The sequence below is a fragment of the Poecilia formosa genome, unplaced genomic scaffold (assembly GCF_000485575.1).
Source record: "Poecilia formosa unplaced genomic scaffold, Poecilia_formosa-5.1.2 Scaffold1, whole genome shotgun sequence".
Classification (NCBI taxonomy): Eukaryota; Metazoa; Chordata; class Actinopteri; order Cyprinodontiformes; family Poeciliidae; genus Poecilia; species Poecilia formosa.
Window position 1 is genome coordinate 693,365 of NW_006799940.1, and position 21,847 is coordinate 715,211.

Genomic DNA, 21,847 nt, shown 5'->3' on the forward strand with positions numbered 1-21,847 from the left:
AGAGCAGTTGTTCTTATGTAAATAAGTTGTTGATTCAGAAATAGTGAATTAATCTAATTAAATGTAGTTAATTTTGTCTTCAGCTTCAGAAATTAATGTCTGATTACTTCCTTGTAATCTTATTTTCTCAGCATAAAGAAGGGTTTTTAAATACTTTTGAAACTGAACTAAATAAACTCAAAAGTACACTTCTTAAATTATATTTTAATATACCAAGTGGTATTTATATCATAAATGATGTAGGTTACAGCTCCTTTAAAGAATTATCTTGAAGTGCATCCAGATCCTGTTGTGTTTTGTAGATCTTCCAACCTTTCACTTTAAATGAAATGTGTCCCACCACATATCTGTTTGCTGTTCCTCACCTCTTGTGCTTGTTCTCTATCTCACTTAATTTAAAATCAACACAGGGACATGTTTGTGATTCTTTTTAAAACACTGCAATAAATAAATAAAACTTAAAATTGACCATTTTTACCTATTTTACTTGGGGATAAAATAGTTTATCATTAAAAGATTAGATGTTAATTGTGAAAATAGTAAATCCTGCATGAATTAGATTTTCTGTTAAGATGAAATAATAAAATAAAATATGCATATCATGAGTCTGTTTGTGTGATATTATGAAAGGGGAAAAAAATGTGCGTTGATAAATGGACGTTTTTCTAAAAAACGTTAAGTAATATTTTAAAAAAGATTAAATGAACGTTTCTCTAAACCAAATCTGATGTAAATAATTTGTTTTTAATTCCTCTTCAGCTTCCTGCTCATGACCACAGAGGAAGAACTGAAACGGTTCAGTTTTACTGCTGCGAGTCTCTGAGGGTTTGCCCAAATGTGTGCGAGCTGCGCCCTCTAGTGGTACTAAAAGACACGTGCAGTTCCGACTAAGACCAGTAAAAGGCTCATTGTTGGAGAATCGGTGTTATTGCGCCGCAACGTCTGAGTTAGAAGAGACATTTCAACATAAAGAGACTCTGTTTAGTTGCTTTCTTACACATTTTGCACATTTTAGTACATTTTATACTGGATGTGTTGATTACCAACGTTCAGCAGATTTTATTTGTTTATTTAAATGTAATTTCTGGATGCCATTTTCTCCTCTAATGAGCTTTTATGTAAGGAGTTTTGATCATACTGCTTTGAATCTCGTTTAGTTTTGAGGATATGATAAGACAAACTAATGTTTAATGATTAAAAATACATAAAAAGAAAGAAAGAAAACCAAACTAATGATATGAAGCATGAATGTTTAAGAAGCGCGGCTGTTCCCATGTTTTCTGCAATGACCCACTGCCAAAGATCCACCCATCCTCCTCCCTGTGTGTGTGTCTCTCTGTCTCTCTCTCTCTCACACACACACACATGCACATGGCGGGACATATGACTGTCAGCAGTAGCAGATGTCCTGACAGTCTGGAAGTCTGGAGGCAGAGTTGTGGATCTTGTCCTGAAGGGCCTTGACACGCGATGTATCAGCATACATTACACACACGCCGCACTAATATTCACAATCTGGTTGCTTTTGCAGCAAATGAGCCGCAGTTTAGAGCTTCCTTTTCTTTACAAACGCAGCTTTGTTTGCTGTGGTTCTTAGTTTTGAACCTTTAAATTCTCTCCTGGTTCCTGTACTGGTGAACTCTTTGCATCCTTTCTGCATAAAGTTAAAGCCAAACCTTGTTTTATAATTATATGAATGATATTTGCATAGAACTATGAAATAATTTGTGGAAACAAATGTATTTAGTGGTAATCGATGCAAAATCATAGTAAAAGAAACTTTTTTACTGCAAATCTTTAATCCAAAGGCTTATTTCCTGCCATGTTGAATCAATCATTTATATTATGTGTTACTAGAACAGCACAATCTGTTTTTATATATCTACAGCTCTAATGAAGAGCCCACTGAAAACCTCCAGGTTATTCCACTAAATATTGATTCCTGACTTAAAACATTAGTATTGTTGTTTCTAAATGAATATAAATTTGTTTTCTTTGCATTATTTGAGCTCTGAATGCTCTGCATCTTTTCTTATTTTGACCATTTCTCATTTTCTACAAATAAATACAACATTTCGGCATGTAATTTCAGAGACATGTTGTCAGTAGTTCATATAATAAGACAACAATGTTCATGTTACTCAAACATAAACCAATAAACAGTAAAATCAGAGAAACTGATCAGTTGTCTCTTAATTTTTTCCAGAGCTGTAAAGGATTAAATGTGTATATATTTAGACAGAAAAATGCTGATTTTAGTACAAATTTGCCAAATTTTATTTGTTTTTATGGTATCTCGTATATTTATTCTGGCTTTTTTTTTATGCATTTACTTTATTATTTACCTACACATTTAGCATTTGTATAAATGTATTTATAGTCAAACTTATAATGTTTCTGTATTTTTTCCACATTTAATTGCGAAATTCACTGTTGTGTCTTTGACAATAAAGTAATTCTGTTTTCTAATTAAAATACATTTTACCCCCCCGCCCCCAACCCTCCGAAAAAAACACATTTTTATTGCAGTTAGGTACATTGGCCACTAGATGGCAATAACACCCCACAAAACGGAACATCCGCACAGCTGACAATGTGGATTTATTGACTCTTTTTCCCATTTCCGTCAATGTCAGAGAATATTTTAATGGTCTTCACTTCAGCCACAGTTATTTTTAATATGATTTGAAATAGAAAGAAACAAAATCTTTAATAACTTTGCTGTTTATCCAAGTAAATATATCTACTGTACGTTAATGTCTCTATACATCTGACCGCCTGGAAACATATCATCCGAGCTGAAGCTGCTGCTTCGCTCCCTATTTGGATTCTTGCAGGTTTTAAATGCAAAAAGCTCTTGAAGTGCGACAGGGAGCGACAAGGACAGTCAGGATGGAAGCGGAGGAGAGAAAAAGCGCCTCGAATGTTCCTGGGACTGAGCGGGATCAGGACAGAGGAGGAAGAGGGTTTTAGCAGAGCGAAGATGAGCAGCAGCGGGGTTACAGCTTCAGAGGAGAGACGCGGCTTTAGAAGTTGGCAGAGTTTGGTGTTCATGGCTGTGGGGCTCAGTCAGCGGGAGTTATCGTCCCTCTGAGACCTCCGGCTGTTTCATTCTCCTCCATATAAATGGCAGAACTCTGACATGCCTTTTTTTTAGTTGAAAATGTATATTTTTAGTGTGTGCTCAGCATGGTGAGCCATCCTGAATGTAAAGCCTGCATGGGTGGAAGAATCTGCTCACAAACCAGAGCGAGATTTCATAAAAATGTACAACAGAAGGTGAATAATGGTGGAACTGAAAGTTGCTTTACGTTGTCATAAACCAGCGTTGCATGTTAATGCGATCAATAAAAGCACTCCTGTTGTCAAACTTGCAGATGAATCCCGTCCTCTTCTCAGTTTCAGATGGAAGCTCATCGATTTAATTCTCCAGCTGAATTTACTCCTGTCTATCATTTGCACAACATCTTGCAAACATATCAACACCAAAGCAACGTTTTGTTTCATGAAAATCACTGAATGCTTCTGAGATCAGCACGGAAATGTCCATTTCCCAGTCAAAATGATTCAGTTTTATAAATATTTTAAATTAATTTAAGCTGCAGTATGTAGCTTTCATTAAAAAAAAAATATATATATATTTTTTTACATATTTGCAGAAATAAACAAATCAGATCCAGGAGGCGGGACTTAGTGCTGTCAATCACTCTTTTTTTGTCTCTCTACAGGCTATCCTGATATCAATGCTAAAGCTAGTTAGCGTAGCCACTGATAATGACAGATTGTTCCTCCTCTATTAGCACATTTAGCATTGAGTACATGATGTTGATTGACAGCACTAAGACCCGCCTCCTGGCTCTGATTGGTTGTTTTTGATGCAATTGTCAGACGGCAGTAGCAGCTCAGCGAGGAGGAGATCCATCTTTTCACAGATTATCTAACTAATGCTGACGGTTTGAATAAATATGGAACATAAATATTTTTGTAAAAGTTTTTTTTTTTTTTGTAAAAGTAGAGCATTGATTTTTATTCATCTGCTCTCTGCCAGATTTTTTTTGGAGCCATTTTTTGTTGCAAATGCAGCAGCACGTTTTTTCACTCACCGGTTTATTCAGCCAAAAATTACTTTGCTAAATAAATCTGTGGTTCTACTATGTTAAGAAAAGAATGAATGAATGAATGAATGTTTTTTTTACATTAAATTTACATCTTTAACTTTTAATTTGGCTTTTGAGTTACTGACGCCAGCATATGAATGGCCACTGATTGAAAGATAAAAATATTCAATGCTTTAGGTCCTTTAAACCCTCTTTAGATGCCAAACAGAGTATCTTCATATTATTGTTTCTACCAAAGGTAGTGTCAAAAATGACAAACTAAATATAGATTAAATTAAAACTGACGAGACTAAACATGAACTGAATCTTGAAAAGAAAGTGATTAAAGATGCAGAAAAGTTTCCACATGGTCCTTTAAATCACTGTGGAATAAAACACCAGACATTTCTGAGCTCATTTGCAAAGAATAACAGAAAAAATATATAAATTCAGAATTCAAATTTAATTTTCCGTCTTATTCCAACTCTTTTGACTCCAAAACTTGACTAAAGTGAGATTTTCCAACAAGTCAGTTCCATCCCTAATGATACAAACTTTTATTTTTTTGACATTGTGCATCTTTGTGTTTGCACAGATGCAGGAAGTAAAATATTTTTGTTGAAGTTCATTTTTTTGTCCAGTTTGGTTGGTAATTTGTAATCACTGTGTGTTGATGGTTTTTGCCCTGCAGCACAGAAACATCAACCAGGAATCTTTCAAAACGTAACTTAAGTTTTTAAATCGGTGAACTGCAGAAGGTTTGGGGTTAATATTGTAGAATTTTAAATAATATTTTGCATCTTGTGGAGTAAAAACTGTAAAAATGGCCATTTATGCAGATCTTTTTAAAATAGTTTTTAGGCATTTTGACCTGTTAATCATCTAGTGAATGAAATCAGCAGAATCTGAAGTTTGAAAAGACACAAAATCGACTGGAAACCAGTAAATGTGTTATAAATGTAATGGTTTTCCAGCCCTTTGCAGCTTTAAGGAATATAATCTGCAGATATTTGCAACAATCTGCTGAATAATTCTGGATAATCTTGCAGGAAAAACAGAACTGGTTTCCTCCACCTGAGTCACTTCCTTCCTTCTCCTTCGGTTTTCTCCACCCGAGGCTCCATTTGCACCGATTGTGGGTGACAAATCAGTGCAGACATCAGTGTAAATGCATCCTCTCTGACTGCGTGTGTGTGTGTTTTTCTTCTTGCATTGTGCGGCGAACGTGACCTCCTTTCTAAATGACTGGAATATTAACGAGCAAACAGAAGCGGCGCAGCCCGGATGGAGACGCCAGCAGGCAGCTGCTCTTCCTTCTGTTTTATCATTAGATTTTTGGAGAATCAGAATAAACAGGGAACGTGACAGAAGTCGCTCAAACCGGAGGAAAACACACAGGCGTTTGAAGTTTCCTGTAGGTAGAGCGTTCTGTGGCAACATTAGACGAGAACTCTGGCTTTTCATAATTTTGACACTGTGAACTCGTTTGGATTTCTCACACTCTCTGGCTTTGATCTGCGTGTTTTCGTCTCCGCTCACTCTGTTGCTTCCTGACGTTTTTGCACACACGTGTTTATATATGAAGCGTGTATGTTTGCATGACAGAATCAAACTAAAAAAACAAACTGTAGAACACAACTGTCTTTATTGAACACCAGCATTTTAGAAGGTAGAGATTTAACATTTATATAGTCGAAAGCCTACAAGAAAAGTTATTTAAATATTTATATATATCTGTACAAATGTTCATGAGCGAGTCGGAGAGCTCGTGTCGGCTAAACTTGCAATCTGGATCGTGTACAAAGACAGACATGCACAAAGCAAAGTCACTCTTTTACAAAATGGCTGAGTTGGACCCTTCTCTCTTGCTTTAGATCACTCTCTCTCTTTCTCACACACACACACACACACACATGCGCGCAGACACATTCAGGCCACACTCACACACACCCCAGTGCAGCCTGCTGAGCTGAGAACGCCGTGCAAAAGTGTTTATACCGCCAACATTCTCACGTTTGCTTAACTTACAACCACAAACTTATATCAACACAACAAAGCACAAATTGGATGGAAAATAAATGTTTCACAGACGAAAAAAAATGTGAAAAATATTCAAAACATAAAAACTTACCAAGTAGTTTTGGTTTAGTTTCTAGTGCAGATATTTTTTGTATACATGAAATGAGACAAAACAACCTTTTAGCAAAAATAAGAGCTTGTTTTAAGTCAATAATATCGATGAAATACTGAAATAATCTGCAAGTGGAGCAGATTATTTCAGATTATTTCCTACATCAGATGTTATTGACTTAAAACAAACTCCTTTATCCCACTGAAGTTTCCTGTAAGTTTTGTTTTATTTCAAGTGTACTAAGATATTTGCACTGGAAACTAAAGTAGATTTTTTGTTTTTGCAGCAGCAGCAGCGAATCTTTGGTGTTGAGTTTCTACCAGCTTTGCATATTTAGCTCTGACTGGTTTTTATTTCCTGTGCTTCCCACAGCATAACACTGCCACCACCATGGTGTTCAGAATGAGGTGCAACGCAAACTCATGCAAATTGTCAAGAAAATTATTTTTTTTACGTTTGCTGTGACCTTTTGACTGTTATATTTTCTTGGATTAATGCCCTTTGCAGTCATGACACACAGTTTCCGTTTTCTCATAATTATCTGAAAAGATGTTCACTGCATTGTCACATGTGTCACATCTGGCCTGCCGTAGCTTTTTATGTGGCCCTCTAGATTCTACATTAAATGATTAAATGCCATGTTATCAATCAAATCAATGGGTTTTTATCTGCTTACTGCCAAATTATATCAATCAGTCCCTCCAGTTTCTTGAGAATTATCGTGGAAATAATTTGGGGGAATCTGTTTACAGGATATAATAAAAAAACTAAAATATATGTCTGCTTTCTTTTTTCTTTTTGCAACTATGCTTAACTTTGTCTTTCACATGAAATCCAAATGAAATGTTTCTGCTTGTGGTTGCAACAAGACAAAAAAAGTGAAAAAGTTCAAGCGGTGTAAAAACGTTTGCAAGACGATTCTGACATAAAAACCCTGACAGGTTCAAGAGCTGTGAGGTCAGGAGAGTTCTGCATCCAGACCTGATCTGCTAAAAACGCAGAGAAACAAAATGTAAACATTTGTAATCAATTACTCCTCAAGCGATCTGAACAGATCAATTATCAGAGCAGGAAAACATTTTGAGTTTTTGCAGTTTTGCAGAACAAATGCATTGATTTGTAGAGCTTCACACCCTGACCTGGAAAAATAAAACTTTTTCAGAATAAATAAATAAAGAATTAAATGTTCACTGTAAAATCCAAAATATCACCAAATATATTTGGTCGAGTTCCTAGTGCAAATATCTTAGTGCACTTGAAATAAAACAAAATAAGTAACTTTCCAATAAGACATAGGAGCTCGTTTTAAATCAAGAATCAGTTTCACTCAATACATTTTCTATAATTTATAAGAACTGAAAAGTTACTTTTAAGTTAGTTTTGTCTTATTTCAAATGTATTTAGTTATTTACACCAGAAACTAGACCAAAAATACTTTGTAATGTTTTGTATTTCTCACTTTCTGTGTTCGGGAAACTTAAATTAGTGTTAGACTTCCACTTAAGATAAATAAATAGGAATAAATATTTCCTTCAGAAGTTATTCAAAAAAGATGTGTGGGAGTCACACACACACACACGCACACACACACACACACACACACACGCATACACAGATACACTCCTAAGATTCAGCGCTCCAAGGCACGGCAACCAGGTGTGTGAGTGTCAGGGGTAAGAGATGCTACTCAGTCTTTTCTGACTTCCCGTCTTTGTTCTGGGATTCGGCTGTTTTCCGGAGCTGCGTCTTTTCCGAGCTGCTGTTGATCTGTTGCTCGTTTGGCCCGCTCGTTTTGCCGCTCGAGTTTTTGTCCAGGTAGTTGAGCATCTCGCTGAGGACCGTCTGGAAGGTGCTGAGCGCCGCGCAGACCGCTGGCGTGCCGAAACCGTGAGTGATCAGGCTGCAGGGAGGAGACGGAGAAACGTGAGATCAACCGAGTCCAGACAAGCCAGAGGAGAGTTTGGGGTTATTTAGGACTCTTAAATCATGGCAGATTCTCTCAAAACTGCAGTGAAAGCTGCTGCTGCTGCTTCTTCAGGGTTTTAATGTCCACTGAATGTTTAAATTAGGCTTCATGAGGGAGGCTTTACTGGCTTCTTCCATTTGAACAGTTCTAGGTTTTGGTAAATTAGTCAATTTTCTTATACTGGCTTCTTTTTAGACACCAAAAGCTTTGATTGTCACCAAAGTATATTCAATAATAGTTGGTTTATAAGACTTTAATTAATTTTCTAGACCTACACATCTCTATTCCTTCCTTCCCCATTATCACTTTGCACTTTTTCGTTAGGTGGCTAAAATATTTAGCTCAGAAATGCGATTTCTTCACAAAGTCATCAGAACAAGTGAGGACTATGGGGCATACAAAACATGTTTTTACATTTCTGCACAAAATCATCCTTAGATAATGAGATTTTAATCTGCTAGGTTCTTCCTTTCAGAATGTTTTGGGACGTCTTGTCACTTTAAATCCAAATAGGTTGCTGCTGGCCACGCCCCCAAAGTCAACACTACCACCTGAAAAAATGGCTGCAAACAGATGCGCAATTACACAGCTGTATATCTTTGAAAAGCAAAAGTGGAGCCTTCTGCACAACCAACAGGAATGTAGGAAGTGGGTTCTGGATGGTAAGTCAACAACAAAACACATATCTTCTCCAGCAGCCATTGTACAGCAGTAAAACCAGCTGACCAAACATGCTGGAGATCAGATTATCAGGAGGTTTTTAATCTGCTCACTTTCCAGACACCAAAAACAGCTGGGTGGTTCTTCATTTGCAGAAATAATCAGGCAGCAAAATTTAATGCATTCAGGGAAGATGAGGTCAAATTAGCTTAAAATCCATCTAATTTATGTTCCTTCGATAAATTTCAAATAATGCTGAATAAAAGTCACTGCAGAGTCACAAAAACAAAATACTCATCTTTCATATTAATCACTTAAAGCAAATGTGTCAAACTCGAGGCTTGTGGGCCAAGTCTGGCCCGCCGTAGCTTTTAATGTGGCCCTACAGATTCTAGGCTAAACACTAAATGTGCTTAAATATCATATCAATCAAATCAATGCAGTTTTTATCTGTTTACTGCCAAATTATATCAATCAGTCCCTCCAGTTTCTTAAGAATTATTGTGGAAATTCACACAAAATCAACAAATTCCTGCACTTTTTTGCGCTGATACATAATTGGGAGTTTATTGCAAATTTTTCTCAAAAATTGTCAAAAACTTTCTTTCTTGTACTAAACAGCTGCCTCAGCTTTAACTGATGTCAGATTATAGTCCAGGATCTACACAGCGAGGAATAAAAAGTCATAAATAAGAGCAAATATCTCCAAATTAGAACCACAAACACTTTGATTTTTATTGGAAAAAATCACAAAAAGAATCACGAAAACCTGGAGGGACTGGAAAGATGTTCAATAATATTTAATTTTAATAATTCATTGATATTTTAACAGTAAGTGATCAGGTTTTTATCAATACACAACCGGCCCTTTAAGAGGGTTCATGGTCTGGATTTGGCCCAAAGCAAACATGAGTTCGACTCTCCTGACGTCAAGCTTGGAGTTCTTCAGTGAATATCTCAACCCTCTCTATCAGTTTGGTAACTTTTCTCAAATGTGACATTTCCCGTAATGAGGCTCCTCTCCTCTCGCTGTTTGTGCCAAATCTCCAAAAGCACAGCTGCGTCGTTTGGAAAGTAGCAAAGAGGTCACTGGCTCAACGCGCAGAGCTTCTCGCAGTAGTTTTTAAAACCACGAGTGACACAAATAGAGCGTCTCTCTCTCTCTCCTGATGTGCTAATTTGTGTAAATGCTACCTGAAGTGTGTGAGGTGTCTCTGGATGTCCAGGTCCAGGATGGGGGTCGGCCTGGAGGAGCCCAGAGGAGAGCGGTCCTGGCTCAGCAGGTCCTGGAACTCCTTACAGATTTGCCTGACAGGCAGAAGGAGGGAGAGAGGAAGGGTTGACCATCTGTCCCCAACCACAAACCCACACTTCTCCCCACAAACCCATCCATCTTCATCACTTTAAATCAGAAAAAATAAAATAAAAACTGCTAATGTAGAGAAGGACGTGGTCAGGTTTTAAAATTCACTTCAAAGAGGAGGTTTGCACCGGAGTGGGCGATTTGGATTTAAAGCTTTATCATAAAAGTGACGATAAAATATACTGAACTCTCTTTTAGGTAACTATTGGTGCGACTGTCACAGCAAACACCAGTCACACGAAGAAGAGAAATTAAACTGCAAATGCATTTAACAATGCAGAAAACAGCAAAACTAACAATCCAGACAGTTTGCAGGTCTTTAAGTTTCATCAGCTGGAATTTTTCGTGATGGTGATAAATCAAAATTATTGAGAAATTTATTACGATAAATGATATGAGGCGAAAAATGTGCTTATTGATTACTAAAAAACTTTAAGCACCAAGAAAACTTATCAAAGATGCATCTGACATGGAAATCCAGAAACACGTGAGATAAGACTATTTATGATTGTGTTTTATATGTGCACTGCAAAAACACAAAATCTTACCAAGTATTTCTGCAGCAAATATCTTAGTTCACTTTAAATAAGAACAAACTGAGTTACAGGAGCAGAAGCCGGAGCTCGTTTTATTCCTTAATATTAATGAAAAACTGGCAGATTGTTTCACTTTAGGGAAAAGTGTCTCGTTACAAGTGAAACAAATCAATATTATTGACTTAAAAGAAGCTCTGATCCCGCAGAAAGTCAGCTGTAAATTAGTTTTGTCTTATTTTACTCGGATTATTACTTGGCAATATTTTGTTTTTGTTTGCAGCGTGTTCCTGTCTCCTCCTCACTTTGTTGCCAGAACCATCTTCTTGCGTGCGTTGGTCTCTTTCGGCTCACTGTGCTGCCTCGCCAAATGTTCTCCCACCGCCTTGCTGGGAAACTCGGTCTCACAGGTGTAGCCGAAGTCCCTCGCCAGGTGGAGCGCCTCACCTGCAGCCAACAAAAAGCACCAGGAATGAGCAGGGAGGCGAGGAGTAGAGCGGATTAAATATTAAAAACGTGACGAGCGGCGTGACGCACCTTCCACCAGGGAGGTGAGCAGCGTGACGTTGGCAGCTTTCCTCCGTCCTGCCGGCAGGTTGAGGCCCAAACGGTCGAGTTTCTCACGAAGACACCGGCCGCCGTTCTTGGACTTTGCTCTGCCAAAACAAAGTCGTACGTTTAGCTGCAGAAGGAGATGATATTTTGGGTGATGTTTTAAAGAGCTTCAGTGATGGAACTGACTTAACTTGACAAAGGCAAAGTGAGGATGAAAACATTTAATTCATTGCATAAAACGAGGTTTTGCTTTGCGCTTCGTTATCCTGAAGGCAACAATTATTCAGTTTTAGTGTGAAAGTTGTAGCAGCACATTTCCCTCGCATATCGTTTTTCAGATGTATTTAGGAATGTGAAACTCAATGAGTAAAGAAATTTTACATTTAGTGACCTTTTTTGATAAAACCAAAGTGGCTCTCTGCAGAGGGCGGCATGACCTAAGGGGCGCCAAAAAATATAAAATACATCAGCAGATAATCAGTTTTTATTCAAAAAAGCTTCCTGATCTGCTCTCTGAAGTATTATAACCTCCGACGATGCTGAAGCTATTTTCTGATTTACTTTTTACACCTTCATCAAAATTAAAGGATTTATAAGTAACTTTTTTATGATTTTTTTTTTCAGAGCTATTTGCTTTTGTCTTGATCAAAATCTTAAATATTCAGACTGTTTAGACATCAAACGGTCAATTCTGCACTGCACCGAGATTCTGTGAAACAAATTTTGAGATTTAACCGCTTATTCTTTGAGAAATAGGGCTGAAACGATTAATCTGATTAATCGATTATTGAAATAATCATCACCTTACTCAGTAATCAATTAATCGTTAACTGTGTGGGTGTAGAGCTCAAAAACAGGCTGTTTTCTGAAGAAACAACATAATCAGAGCAGTAATTAAACCAAAACTACACAAAATATACACACTGTACATTTTGCATTATATTAGAAAAACATTTGTCTGTAAATCTTACCAAGTATTTCTGGTCGAGTTTCTAATGCAAATATCTTGTTACACTTGAAATAAGACAAATTAACTCAAAAGTAACTTTTTAGCAGGATGTGGGAGCTTGTTTTAAGTAAATAATTCCTTAATATTGATGAAAAAGTTCTGGTTCCACTGGCAGATAATTTAACTTATAAGATCATAAATGATATAAGCTCAATAATCTGCCAATAGAACTAGAGGTTTTTAATCAATATAAGGGATTATTTACTTAAAACAAGATATCTGCGCTAGAAACTAGACCAAAATTACTTGGTAAGATTTTTTGTTTTTGCAGTGCGTTCTGTGCAAAACTCCTCAAATAAAGCTAAAAATAAATAAAATAATAAAAATCTCTTATTAAGCACCTTTTGTTGTCCGTTTATTATTCAGTTAATCCAAAATTAGTCAATTTATTGATAAATCCAGCAGAAAAGGCTGAACTTTCACATGTTTGAAGAGTTTTTTAGCTGCAGATGCAAACTTTGCTACAAATAATCAAGCGTCGCCTAAAGACATTTTATCTTAAATGTTTTTGTTTATCTTCATCTTTTAATGTATTTCTTACAAACAGGACTGGAACAAAACTAAGAGCCGCATTAAAAACCTTCAGGTTTTTCCTCCAAATACTGATTTCTGAGTTAAATCATTAGTTTTGTTGCTTCTAAAGTAATATAAACTTGATTTCTTTGCATCTTTTTTCATATGTTGACCATTTCTCATTTTCTGCTAATAAAAATCTTTGCTTGTAATTTCAGAGACATGCTGTCAGAAGCTCATGGAATAAAAGAACAATGTTTATTTTACTCAAACATAAACCTATAAAGAGTAAAATCAGAGAATCTGATCATTTTAAGTTGTCTCTTAATTTTTCCTAGAGCTGTATAAATATATATTTAGACAGAAAAATGCAGATATTTTAGTACAAATTATCCAAATTTAGTTTGTTTTATGGTATCTCTCATATATATTTGTATATTTATTCTAGATTTCACTGATCATCTGAAGGGGTCTCTTAATTTTTCCAGAGCTGCATATATATATAAAAAAGAAAATCTGCAGAATGTTTCTATCCAGTTAGCTGATTAATCGTCAGAATAATTGATGGATTATTAGTTGAGCTTTTTGGCATTAATAAAACCTTAAACTAGTGAGTTGTGACGGTTGGATTGGAGGAGTTCCTCCACTCCTGCACAGTTAACACGTAGCACCAATATTTGGAGCATAATCAATATTAATCCACATAAAGACGAGCCTCTCGGTTTGTGCTGGTGTTTTTTCCCTCTGCCTTTGTTGATGCCTCGTCTGGTAGCCATATTCTCTCCCTCCTCTCTTCTCCTTTTCTCTCCAGCTCATCAATAATACAGCGCTGGCAACTCCTGCCTTCCTCTGCTGCCTGTGATCCTGGCGTGCTTTGGCCTGGTCTCGCCTCCCTCTGGCTCCCTGGGCATGGCGGCGCGTGCAGCCCCGGCCTTCTTGTGGGCGCAGAAATATATCCTCCGTTTTATCTGAGGGCTACAAAGACTCTCCGAAGCTCAGCAGCCAGATTTAGGCCTGAAAATCAAGAGCTTCTGCTACCCAAAAATCCCTCTCCACCAAAAAGAAATGTCCTCGCTCGTCCACTGCTGCGCGATGTGGGAGGATTTAAACGGTTAAATTAAGACATTTTGCGCATTCAGGTTGTGTTTTTGCACCGACCTGCGCAGGATGCCGCCCAGCAGGGAGGCGTTGAGGCACTCTGGCGGGGAAAGTCGTCTCTTCACCTCAGCGATGGTGACCTTGTACTTGGAGGTGGAGCTGAGCAGCGACAGGCGACCCGGTACGGAGCAGAACAGGTCTGTGGGATTCACCACGCACGTCCCGCCTGCAAACATGCAGAGGTCAGAGGTCAGAGGGGCAAAAACGGCAACGTTTGGGAATAAATGTGATTAGTGCAGGATTATCAGGGAGAGCCAGATAAGAGCTCTCCCTGATAGCTCTTATCAGGGAGAGCTACCTCATATATAAAATTATGAGAATAAAGTCATAAGTTTCTGACTTTATTCTTGTATTATTTCGACTTTATTCTCAATATTTTCACATTAGTCTTGTAATATTATGATTTTATTTTCATTTTTTTCAACTTTATTCTTGTAATATATTGCTTTATTTTTCATACTACAACCTTTTTCTCTGAATATTTTCACATTATTCTCATAATATGACTTTATTTTCATTATTTCAACTTTATTCTCTTAATATTTTGACTTTTGTCTTATTATATGATTTTAATCTTGTATTATTTAGATTTTATTCTCATATTACTTCATTTTCTTCATAGTATGGCCCTAATACTAACCGATTAGGACAGATTATAGTCTTTGACATTTCAATGTTTATCAACATGTTAACTTAACTGATAGTTTTTAATTGCTGAGATGTTTGAATTTTGTCCAAAAAAGTGAAATATGTAATTCAAAAGCAGAATTAAGGCCAGTAAATCTGTTAAACTGTGCAACTTATTTATGAATATATGAGTAATATTTTGTGTTTTATCAATTTGAGACGTATTTATGTGTTTCTTCCTGTTACTCACTTCCAGTCCTAAATAATTACAGCAGCAGAAAATATTTTCATGTTTGATTATTATTAATGGAGCAACTTATGAAAGTATTAAACCCCTGCAGCTTTAACACAACCTCATCAGCCTGCTTTGTTTTCCCAGGGACAGAATAAAATGTACCTAATATATCTGGTGTGTTTTAAAGGATCTGAAGAGCTACGGGAGCCCACAAGGACATTTTAATATTAAAAGAAATCTGGATGTTCCTTCTGCTCCGTTTGCATTCAGGAAACTCATTTCTGGTCATAAACTGACATATTATTCCTTTAAAATAAAGAAGAATACTTAGCAAGAGGCTTGTTTGAGGGTAAATGTATATTTGTTTAAAAGAAACGTGTAGATTTGTTGTTTCGTTGAGATGATCCTCATGTTCATCTGTGTGAAATCTGGTTTAATCCTGAAGGCAAAGCAAAGAAAAGAAATGTGCAGATGTGACAGGATCGATGAGAAAATCTTTTATCTCGTTTCTCGCTCAGGTTTCATTTCTAATGATTTATAAAGAGTCAGACGAGTGGAAAGTTGGCGTGTGAGAAGAAAACTTTTGCATTTCAACATTAACCCTAAAGCCAGAACATCCAGTCAGGTCTGCATGTTTCAAATCGACTCTTTCCAGCCTGAACCCATTGTTCCCCGAAAATTTAAATCGTAAAAAAAAACAAACTCATTTCTAAAGCGCTGAAGCAAAACTTTTATCTATCAGATCATTTCTGACCAATCATCTCAGGAAAATCCTCACAGAAAGGAAGGCAAACCTCAAGCAGACATTTAAATATAACATCATCTGCATGTATTCGTGTTCCAGGTTCGGCTCAGAATTAAAGTTTATGTAAGAGTTTTTCTTCCAGGAGGAGAAAAACAAAAGCGAAGCCTTCAAGATGCAGAAAGCGGCTTCGCATTATTAATCACACCTGCATCAGCAGGTCCTGACCGAGATGCATTTATGTACAGATGTAAAATATGTATTGACTTCTCTGGGTGTGTGTTTTCATTATTAGGCTTTCACTGGAGCGAACAGCCTAAGTGGCTGAAATGCAAGGTTTCTGTCGATCCTCTGTGGGCTATGTTCTATTATTTATCCGCCTCGTTATCAGATCTAACAGCAGGGTGTGTCGCTTTGTTATTAGCCGCGTTGGAAGTGATGAAGTGAAATAAAAAGACGCCTTTTAGGCTGATAGAGCGGCACTGCAGGCGAAGATCGGACGATCCTTTCTGGAGGTAATTTGACCACCAACAAGGTTTTTATTTCATGACAACTCACTGTGGAAGCATCAGTACATCTACTGTTGCTTGGAAAACCAGATTTTAGATACTTTTGTGTCTTTTAGGTAAATCTAATGCAGTTTTAAAAGGAAAATATTTATCCTAATATGAAATATAATAATGAAGCAGATCCACAAGCTTTACAAAATCAGGGTTTTTCTCGTTAAAGGGCCGGTATTATGTGTTTATACCAAAATCAAGTAACTTTGTCAACTTCAGAACAGAATTAAATCATCTGAATTACTTCTTGCTTTTAAAATAAGCTCAGCTCCTTGGCATCAATGCAAACTTGCATTCATGACACAAAAACACAAATAAAAAACAAAGTAAAAACTTTCCATGCACATTTTATTTAAATTTTAATTATTTTGCACTAATCTAATTGTAACTTAAAAGCTAACAAATGAGGCAGTGCAACTCCTGCTGAACATCTGTAGCAATATGTGATTGTAGAGAAATGTTTATTTTGTTTATGAAGAATAATTTATATAGTTTGTCTAAATGTAGGAAGACGGGCGAGTTGGGAACTCGACCAATGAGGCACAATTTCAAAGCACTAAATTACCAAATAAATTTACTTTTGACTCATGTTTGATATATAATATTTTTAACAACTGCAAACGTCTCAATCTCCTTGTTTTCTACATCTAATTTCACTGCAAAGCAATCAGATAAAATATGTTGAATTCGAGACGAAGACGACATAAAACAGGAAAAACCTTAAAAAATAAGAGATTTGAATCATGTAGACTTGAACATTTGGTTTGTTTTTATATTTTAATGATATTTATGCACTGAGTTTTGAACTTTACAAAGTGTTGATTCAGTGTAAGCAAAAAACTAATTTGTTTTTTGTAGTTAAAATAAAACAAAATGTAAGTGAATTGTAAGCATGACGGTGATTAATGTGTGTTTTTTGTCCTGGAATGAAACTTTATACATAAATTTAAAAGGCATTTTCAGAATATTCTCTTTTTACACTTCAGTCTCGATAAAATGTTTTTCCCTCTCGCTTCTTAAAACGTTTGCGCTGCCTTTAGTAGTAAAGTGTTGACTTTTTAGTTATTTTCTGAATCCAGCCTGATCTTACATGAATTCATCAGTTATAAATTTCTTTTCAGATTCTGTCCCACATCACCTGAAACTTCCTGCCTCAAATAATAACCTCTCATTTTCCAGAAGATGAGAATTTTAAGAGGAAAATTGAATATTTTCTAAAAACTGAAGTGATTTTCTGTTTTGACCCCAAGTTTTATATCGTCATTAAAAAAGTTGTAACCTTAAACAAAGTTATTCCTCTTTTCTCTGGATTAAAGCAATCAACTATAAAGCTGATCATCAATGAAGTAATCAGATGTATTGGCTAAAGGTAGAGAACTAGATAAGATCATTTCGGTAAAAACTTTCCTCTTGGAGCTGCAGGATTAGCATTAAGCTGCAATTTATTGTAGTAGGAAATTTGAATAAACGTATATGAGCTTTTATGTTTGTTGACTTTTATGTTATGAGTTTTTTTTAGCTTAGCTATAGAAATGTGCATGCTAGTAAATCTGACCTGACGCTGCTCAGCAGCCAGACCCGCCACACTTTGAATTACCAAAACAAAACGTACGAAAGTCTTAAAAGTAACCATCCTCTACATATTAGATACTGAAGTTTGATACTTTTGAAGCTTTAATTGGCATCATATATTATTATTATTATTGTTATTATTATTATTATTATTATTATTATTATTAATGCTGCACTGATGCTGTTAGTGGGTTGAAATTATCCTCAGATCTGTTGGCGTCCAAATGAAATAAAGGGAAATTTGAATTAAGACGATTAATCGTGTTTTTATTTGTATCTTATATGCATTTTGTTTACCTGCCTTGGGAGAACAGATAGAAATTAATTAGCCGGGGGCCAAATCTTTTTAAACCGTTCTTGTGGATGACAAATAAATAAACATAAACTAAACTAAACAAGCTGTACCCTGTTTTTTTTCTTCTTCCTCCTCCACTGACAATCTTTTATTCATAGTCAGCAGAAATGTTGTGGCTTTTCTTCATTTTCTGGCTACAGGAAGACTGTTATATAAATAAAGAAGAGGTGTCATCCAGCTGCTTTGCAGCTTTCATACCTGGAACACCTCGCTGCTGTGGAAACAAAGGCCGGCTGGACTCCAGCTGCACCATTTGTACCAGCATCCACTTCCACTCAGCCTGTCAAACATGGACGACTGGAGGCTCAAGGAATCGATAGATAAGGCTGCTGTTCGTTAAGCTGGCGCGTGCGCGGCCCCGTGTCTGGGCACGATGTGACACGAACCCGCGCTCACCTGTCCGTCAGGCTCACGCGCTCTGACAGGGGGGCGCGCGTCTCTGAAAGCCGCGCGGTTCACATCATATTAATTCCCCTAAAAATGTTTTGATTCAAAGTAGTTTGTATTTTATGTTGCCAAGGGCGATCGAAAAGAGCTATTGCCGGTAGTGCAGTCAGTGGAGCGCGCGGGCCCAGAGGCGATAACGGTATTTAAGCAACGGAGAGTAGCCTCGGGCTGCGGCGCGAGCGGCGGGCGGGATCACACGCGGAATCAAGCGCCTTTTACGAGTTTGCCACGAAAATTAAAGAAAAAGAGACGAGGGCCAAATGCCATTCTCCTCATATTTTAACAACAATGTTTATAGCTGCAAAAAGAGAAAGGGGGGAAAAAAAAGAAGAGCTGATGTGCGTGCGTGCGTGCGCGGGGAAACGTAGCGGGGGCGCGCGTCAGACAGATCAGCTTGATCTTTCCGGGCTGCTGTTAGGCTGAAGAAGTGGGAAAAGGGAAAGCAGCGTGATTAAAAACACAGACGACTCCTCCTAAGTAGGATCCGCATTTCTTGAGTGATTTTCTTTTGAAAAAGGTTATGTGAATATTCATGCCGCCAAAGCCGCAGTCAGAAAGAACAACATTAATATGATCTCGGCTGAATCCGGGGGCCCCGCTCGGCATTAGCATATCAAAGCGTGCGCCCGAGGCGAGAGAAGCTATCGATACGGGAGCGGGAGGTAAAGCAAAGATTATTGGTTGTGATGGTTGCAGCGGCTGAGCTCAGGGCCAAATACGGCGCACCATTAACCGAAAGTGATGGCGGAGGGATTCCCGCGTCAATCCGAGAGAAAAGCCCCAACACCTAGGCAGGGCAGGGCTGATGAAAAATTAAACCCAAAAGACACCAGCCTTCCTTTCTGCCTCTGTGTGGAAAATTACACACAGTCACCATGCAGGAAAAGAAACACAAGCGAGCTTTGATGGAGCAAAAAGAAGATCCGCAGCGTGTTTTAAGCCCCACTCGTGAGGAAACAGGACGGCCTGCTACGTGTTTATTCAGGCTCAAACAACACGCGCACAGGTAGATTCAGACACCTTCATCCTCCAAACCCACAGGCTAAATCTGCGCTCTGCAGTCCAGTCTGATAAATAATAATATCTAAAGTAAACAGTATATTTAGGAAGCAATAGGAATCAAATGTAGACCCAATTGTATAAATTTTAAATAAATTTAATTGATAAATGCTAGATTACTGCAATGGTGAGCTACTAAAGTGATTGAAAATTAAAGATAAAAGACTTGAACAGATTAGAAATTGTATTTTTATTATTTATTATAATAACTGACTGACTTTTTTTATGGCTCACTGCCCAAGGTGCCATTTTATAAGGGGCAGCACAAACAAGTTTTTTATTGCTTATTTGTTTAACTCAATAAGGCATCTCCAGCTCCAGTGAGTAGTGTAAATACAAATTTGATCAAAATCTACATATCGATAACAGCAAAGCTGGGTTATTCTATGTTAAATTAAAGCCCCACTACACTAATTTGTAAGAAATCTTAGCAATGTTTAATCACTTTTTGTTTTTAAATTCAACAAAATGGAACTAAATATTCCATTTGTAAAGCAACTTTTATTTATTCTATTGAATGTGACTGAAAAATTCTCCTTGCTTTTAAGGAGCTAGCATAGTCAGCTAGCTACTCTACAATCCTTTCTTACAACAAAAACATCGGCTGCAAACATATTATATCATATGTTGATCATTTATTAGTATTTTATTTCCTGTAAAGTCTGTAAAATTTGAGTGACAACGGAAGTAAAACTCCTTGATTGTGCTCACAGCTAACAACGCAGCTAATAATGCTAATTCGGATTAGCATAAACGGTAAACAAAACAGGTAGCCTAGCATTGCCTTTTGATGTGTCATTTAGCATTATTATTATTATTATTATTATTACTACGCATTAGTTCGTGACTTTGTTGACATTTTAATTGTCTGGGAGAGTTTAGTGAGTCTGCACGAAAAAAAAAACCCGTAGGTGTTGAGTGACAGTTCGTTTCACGGTGGAAGTGGGGAGCAGTGCGGGTGTGTGTGCGTGTAGTGTTTAAACAGGCGAGAAAAGCGGGGCCGTTCCTGCTGTAACATGTTGACAGCAGACAAGAGAGGAGTGTTCCGCCTGTTTGTCTATCTGCTCGCTGTCTTGTCTTGTGTCGAGCCGTGACTGTTTTCCACGGCCTCCGGTGCAACAACACAGAGAGGAAATAAACGGGGGGTCCTTACCTCTCCGGATGACGCCCCCTTGGCCGTTCAGTACGAGCCCACACTGCGCCTCCACGGAGCCCTGCAGAGACAAGCGCTCATTAGTTTGGCAGACTGTAAAAACACGCCTGCTGCTGCAAAAGCCTGTAATATGTTTGTTGTTTTTGCGCGCAGGTGCGCAAAACATTCAGCTGTGAACTGAAAATCCGCCATGTGAGGAAAGTATTTCATGTGAATATTTGTTTTAATGGATGAGTTTCCCAACTTTGCAAGTGAAAATAAAACAAAAAATTAATTGAGAGATTCTAGAAGTGAATTTTTTTTACACATTTGAGCTTTTTAATGACTATTTAAGAGTTTACAAATCCTTGCTTTTAATTTGTTTGGATAAAAAATATCCAAAATGTGACTTTTTTGCTCGTCCAGGTTTAGCCTAACCAAGAACACTTCAGTTTAGAGTACAGGACATGACTATTTTTTTTGTTCTTTTACAATATCACATCAAAGGGGGAAATGTAATTCCTACAAATTTTATGTGCAAAATATTTTTTTTTATAAATATCAACAAAGAGGAATAAAGATGAATATTTTATCCAATTATTTCACTCAAAACCCATCCATTATCTCCCTTTATCCCAGAAAGAATAGAAAAAAACTGAGTTAAAATGTGACATTAATCCACATTGTGTCAACTGAAAGATCACATATTTTAGTCAAAAATCAAGAGGTGAGAAATATTGTAAAAGTAAGGATTTTGCTGAAACTATAAAATCAGGCGACTTTTGAAAACATAAAAACAAATAGAGTGTTGTCACCTTCCTAAAATATTGTCACTTTTGGTTTAAAGAAAAGTCACTTTTATAAAGGTGAAAATATTGTTTTGGAGAGAAAAAAACACAAAGTAGTATTAATATTCTTGTTTAAATAAAAAAAACAGACCCAAATGTTTACATTCTGTCAGAACAAAATGTCTAATGAAACTCAAGACATTCTGTTATCATCTTTAATTTTAGTATTTTTAACGACGCCCAACCCCCTCCAACCTCTGTCCAAAACTTTCTGGAGGCGCCCCTGTCCTCCATCAATTCAACTTCAGAAATATAAAGCTCTGGAAAAGATTAAGAGTCCATTGA

The 21,847-nt window shown here is 37.1% G+C and overlaps 1 protein-coding gene and 2 long non-coding RNA genes across 7 annotated transcripts in view; 2 read left to right on the top strand and 1 right to left on the bottom strand.

Annotated features, from left to right (window-relative positions):
* LOC103154716 (uncharacterized) overlaps nt 1–13,889 on the top strand; it is a 74,249-nt gene extending 60,360 nt beyond the window's left edge. The window contains exon 3 of one of the 2 annotated variants that reach the window (XR_477962.2): nt 13,639–13,889. This is a non-coding gene — a long non-coding RNA (uncharacterized LOC103154716). Of the gene's footprint in view, nt 1–759; nt 2,011–13,638 lie in introns of those variants that run through there. The other variant, XR_477956.2, reaches the window with a different exon arrangement.
* Nucleotides 7,462–12,484, top strand: LOC107834757 (uncharacterized). The gene is made up of 3 exons (XR_001660583.1): nt 7,462–7,502; nt 11,971–11,973; nt 12,348–12,484. It is a non-coding gene; the product is annotated as an uncharacterized LOC107834757 (long non-coding RNA).
* tfap2d (transcription factor AP-2 delta (activating enhancer binding protein 2 delta)) overlaps nt 7,494–21,847 on the bottom strand; it is a 32,971-nt gene continuing 18,617 nt past the window's right edge. For all 4 annotated transcript variants that reach the window (XM_016666340.1, XM_016666369.1, XM_007575915.2 and 1 more), the window contains 6 exons: nt 20,736–20,796; nt 13,986–14,151; nt 11,288–11,406; nt 11,056–11,197; nt 10,049–10,162; nt 7,494–8,128 (listed from right to left, as the gene is read on the bottom strand). In XM_016666340.1, coding sequence (XP_016521826.1) covers nt 7,912–8,128; nt 10,049–10,162; nt 11,056–11,197; nt 11,288–11,406; nt 13,986–14,151; nt 20,736–20,796 — 819 coding nt within the window. In that variant the 3' untranslated portion in view covers nt 7,494–7,911. The remainder of the gene's footprint in view (nt 8,129–10,048; nt 10,163–11,055; nt 11,198–11,287; nt 11,407–13,985; nt 14,152–20,735; nt 20,797–21,847) is intronic.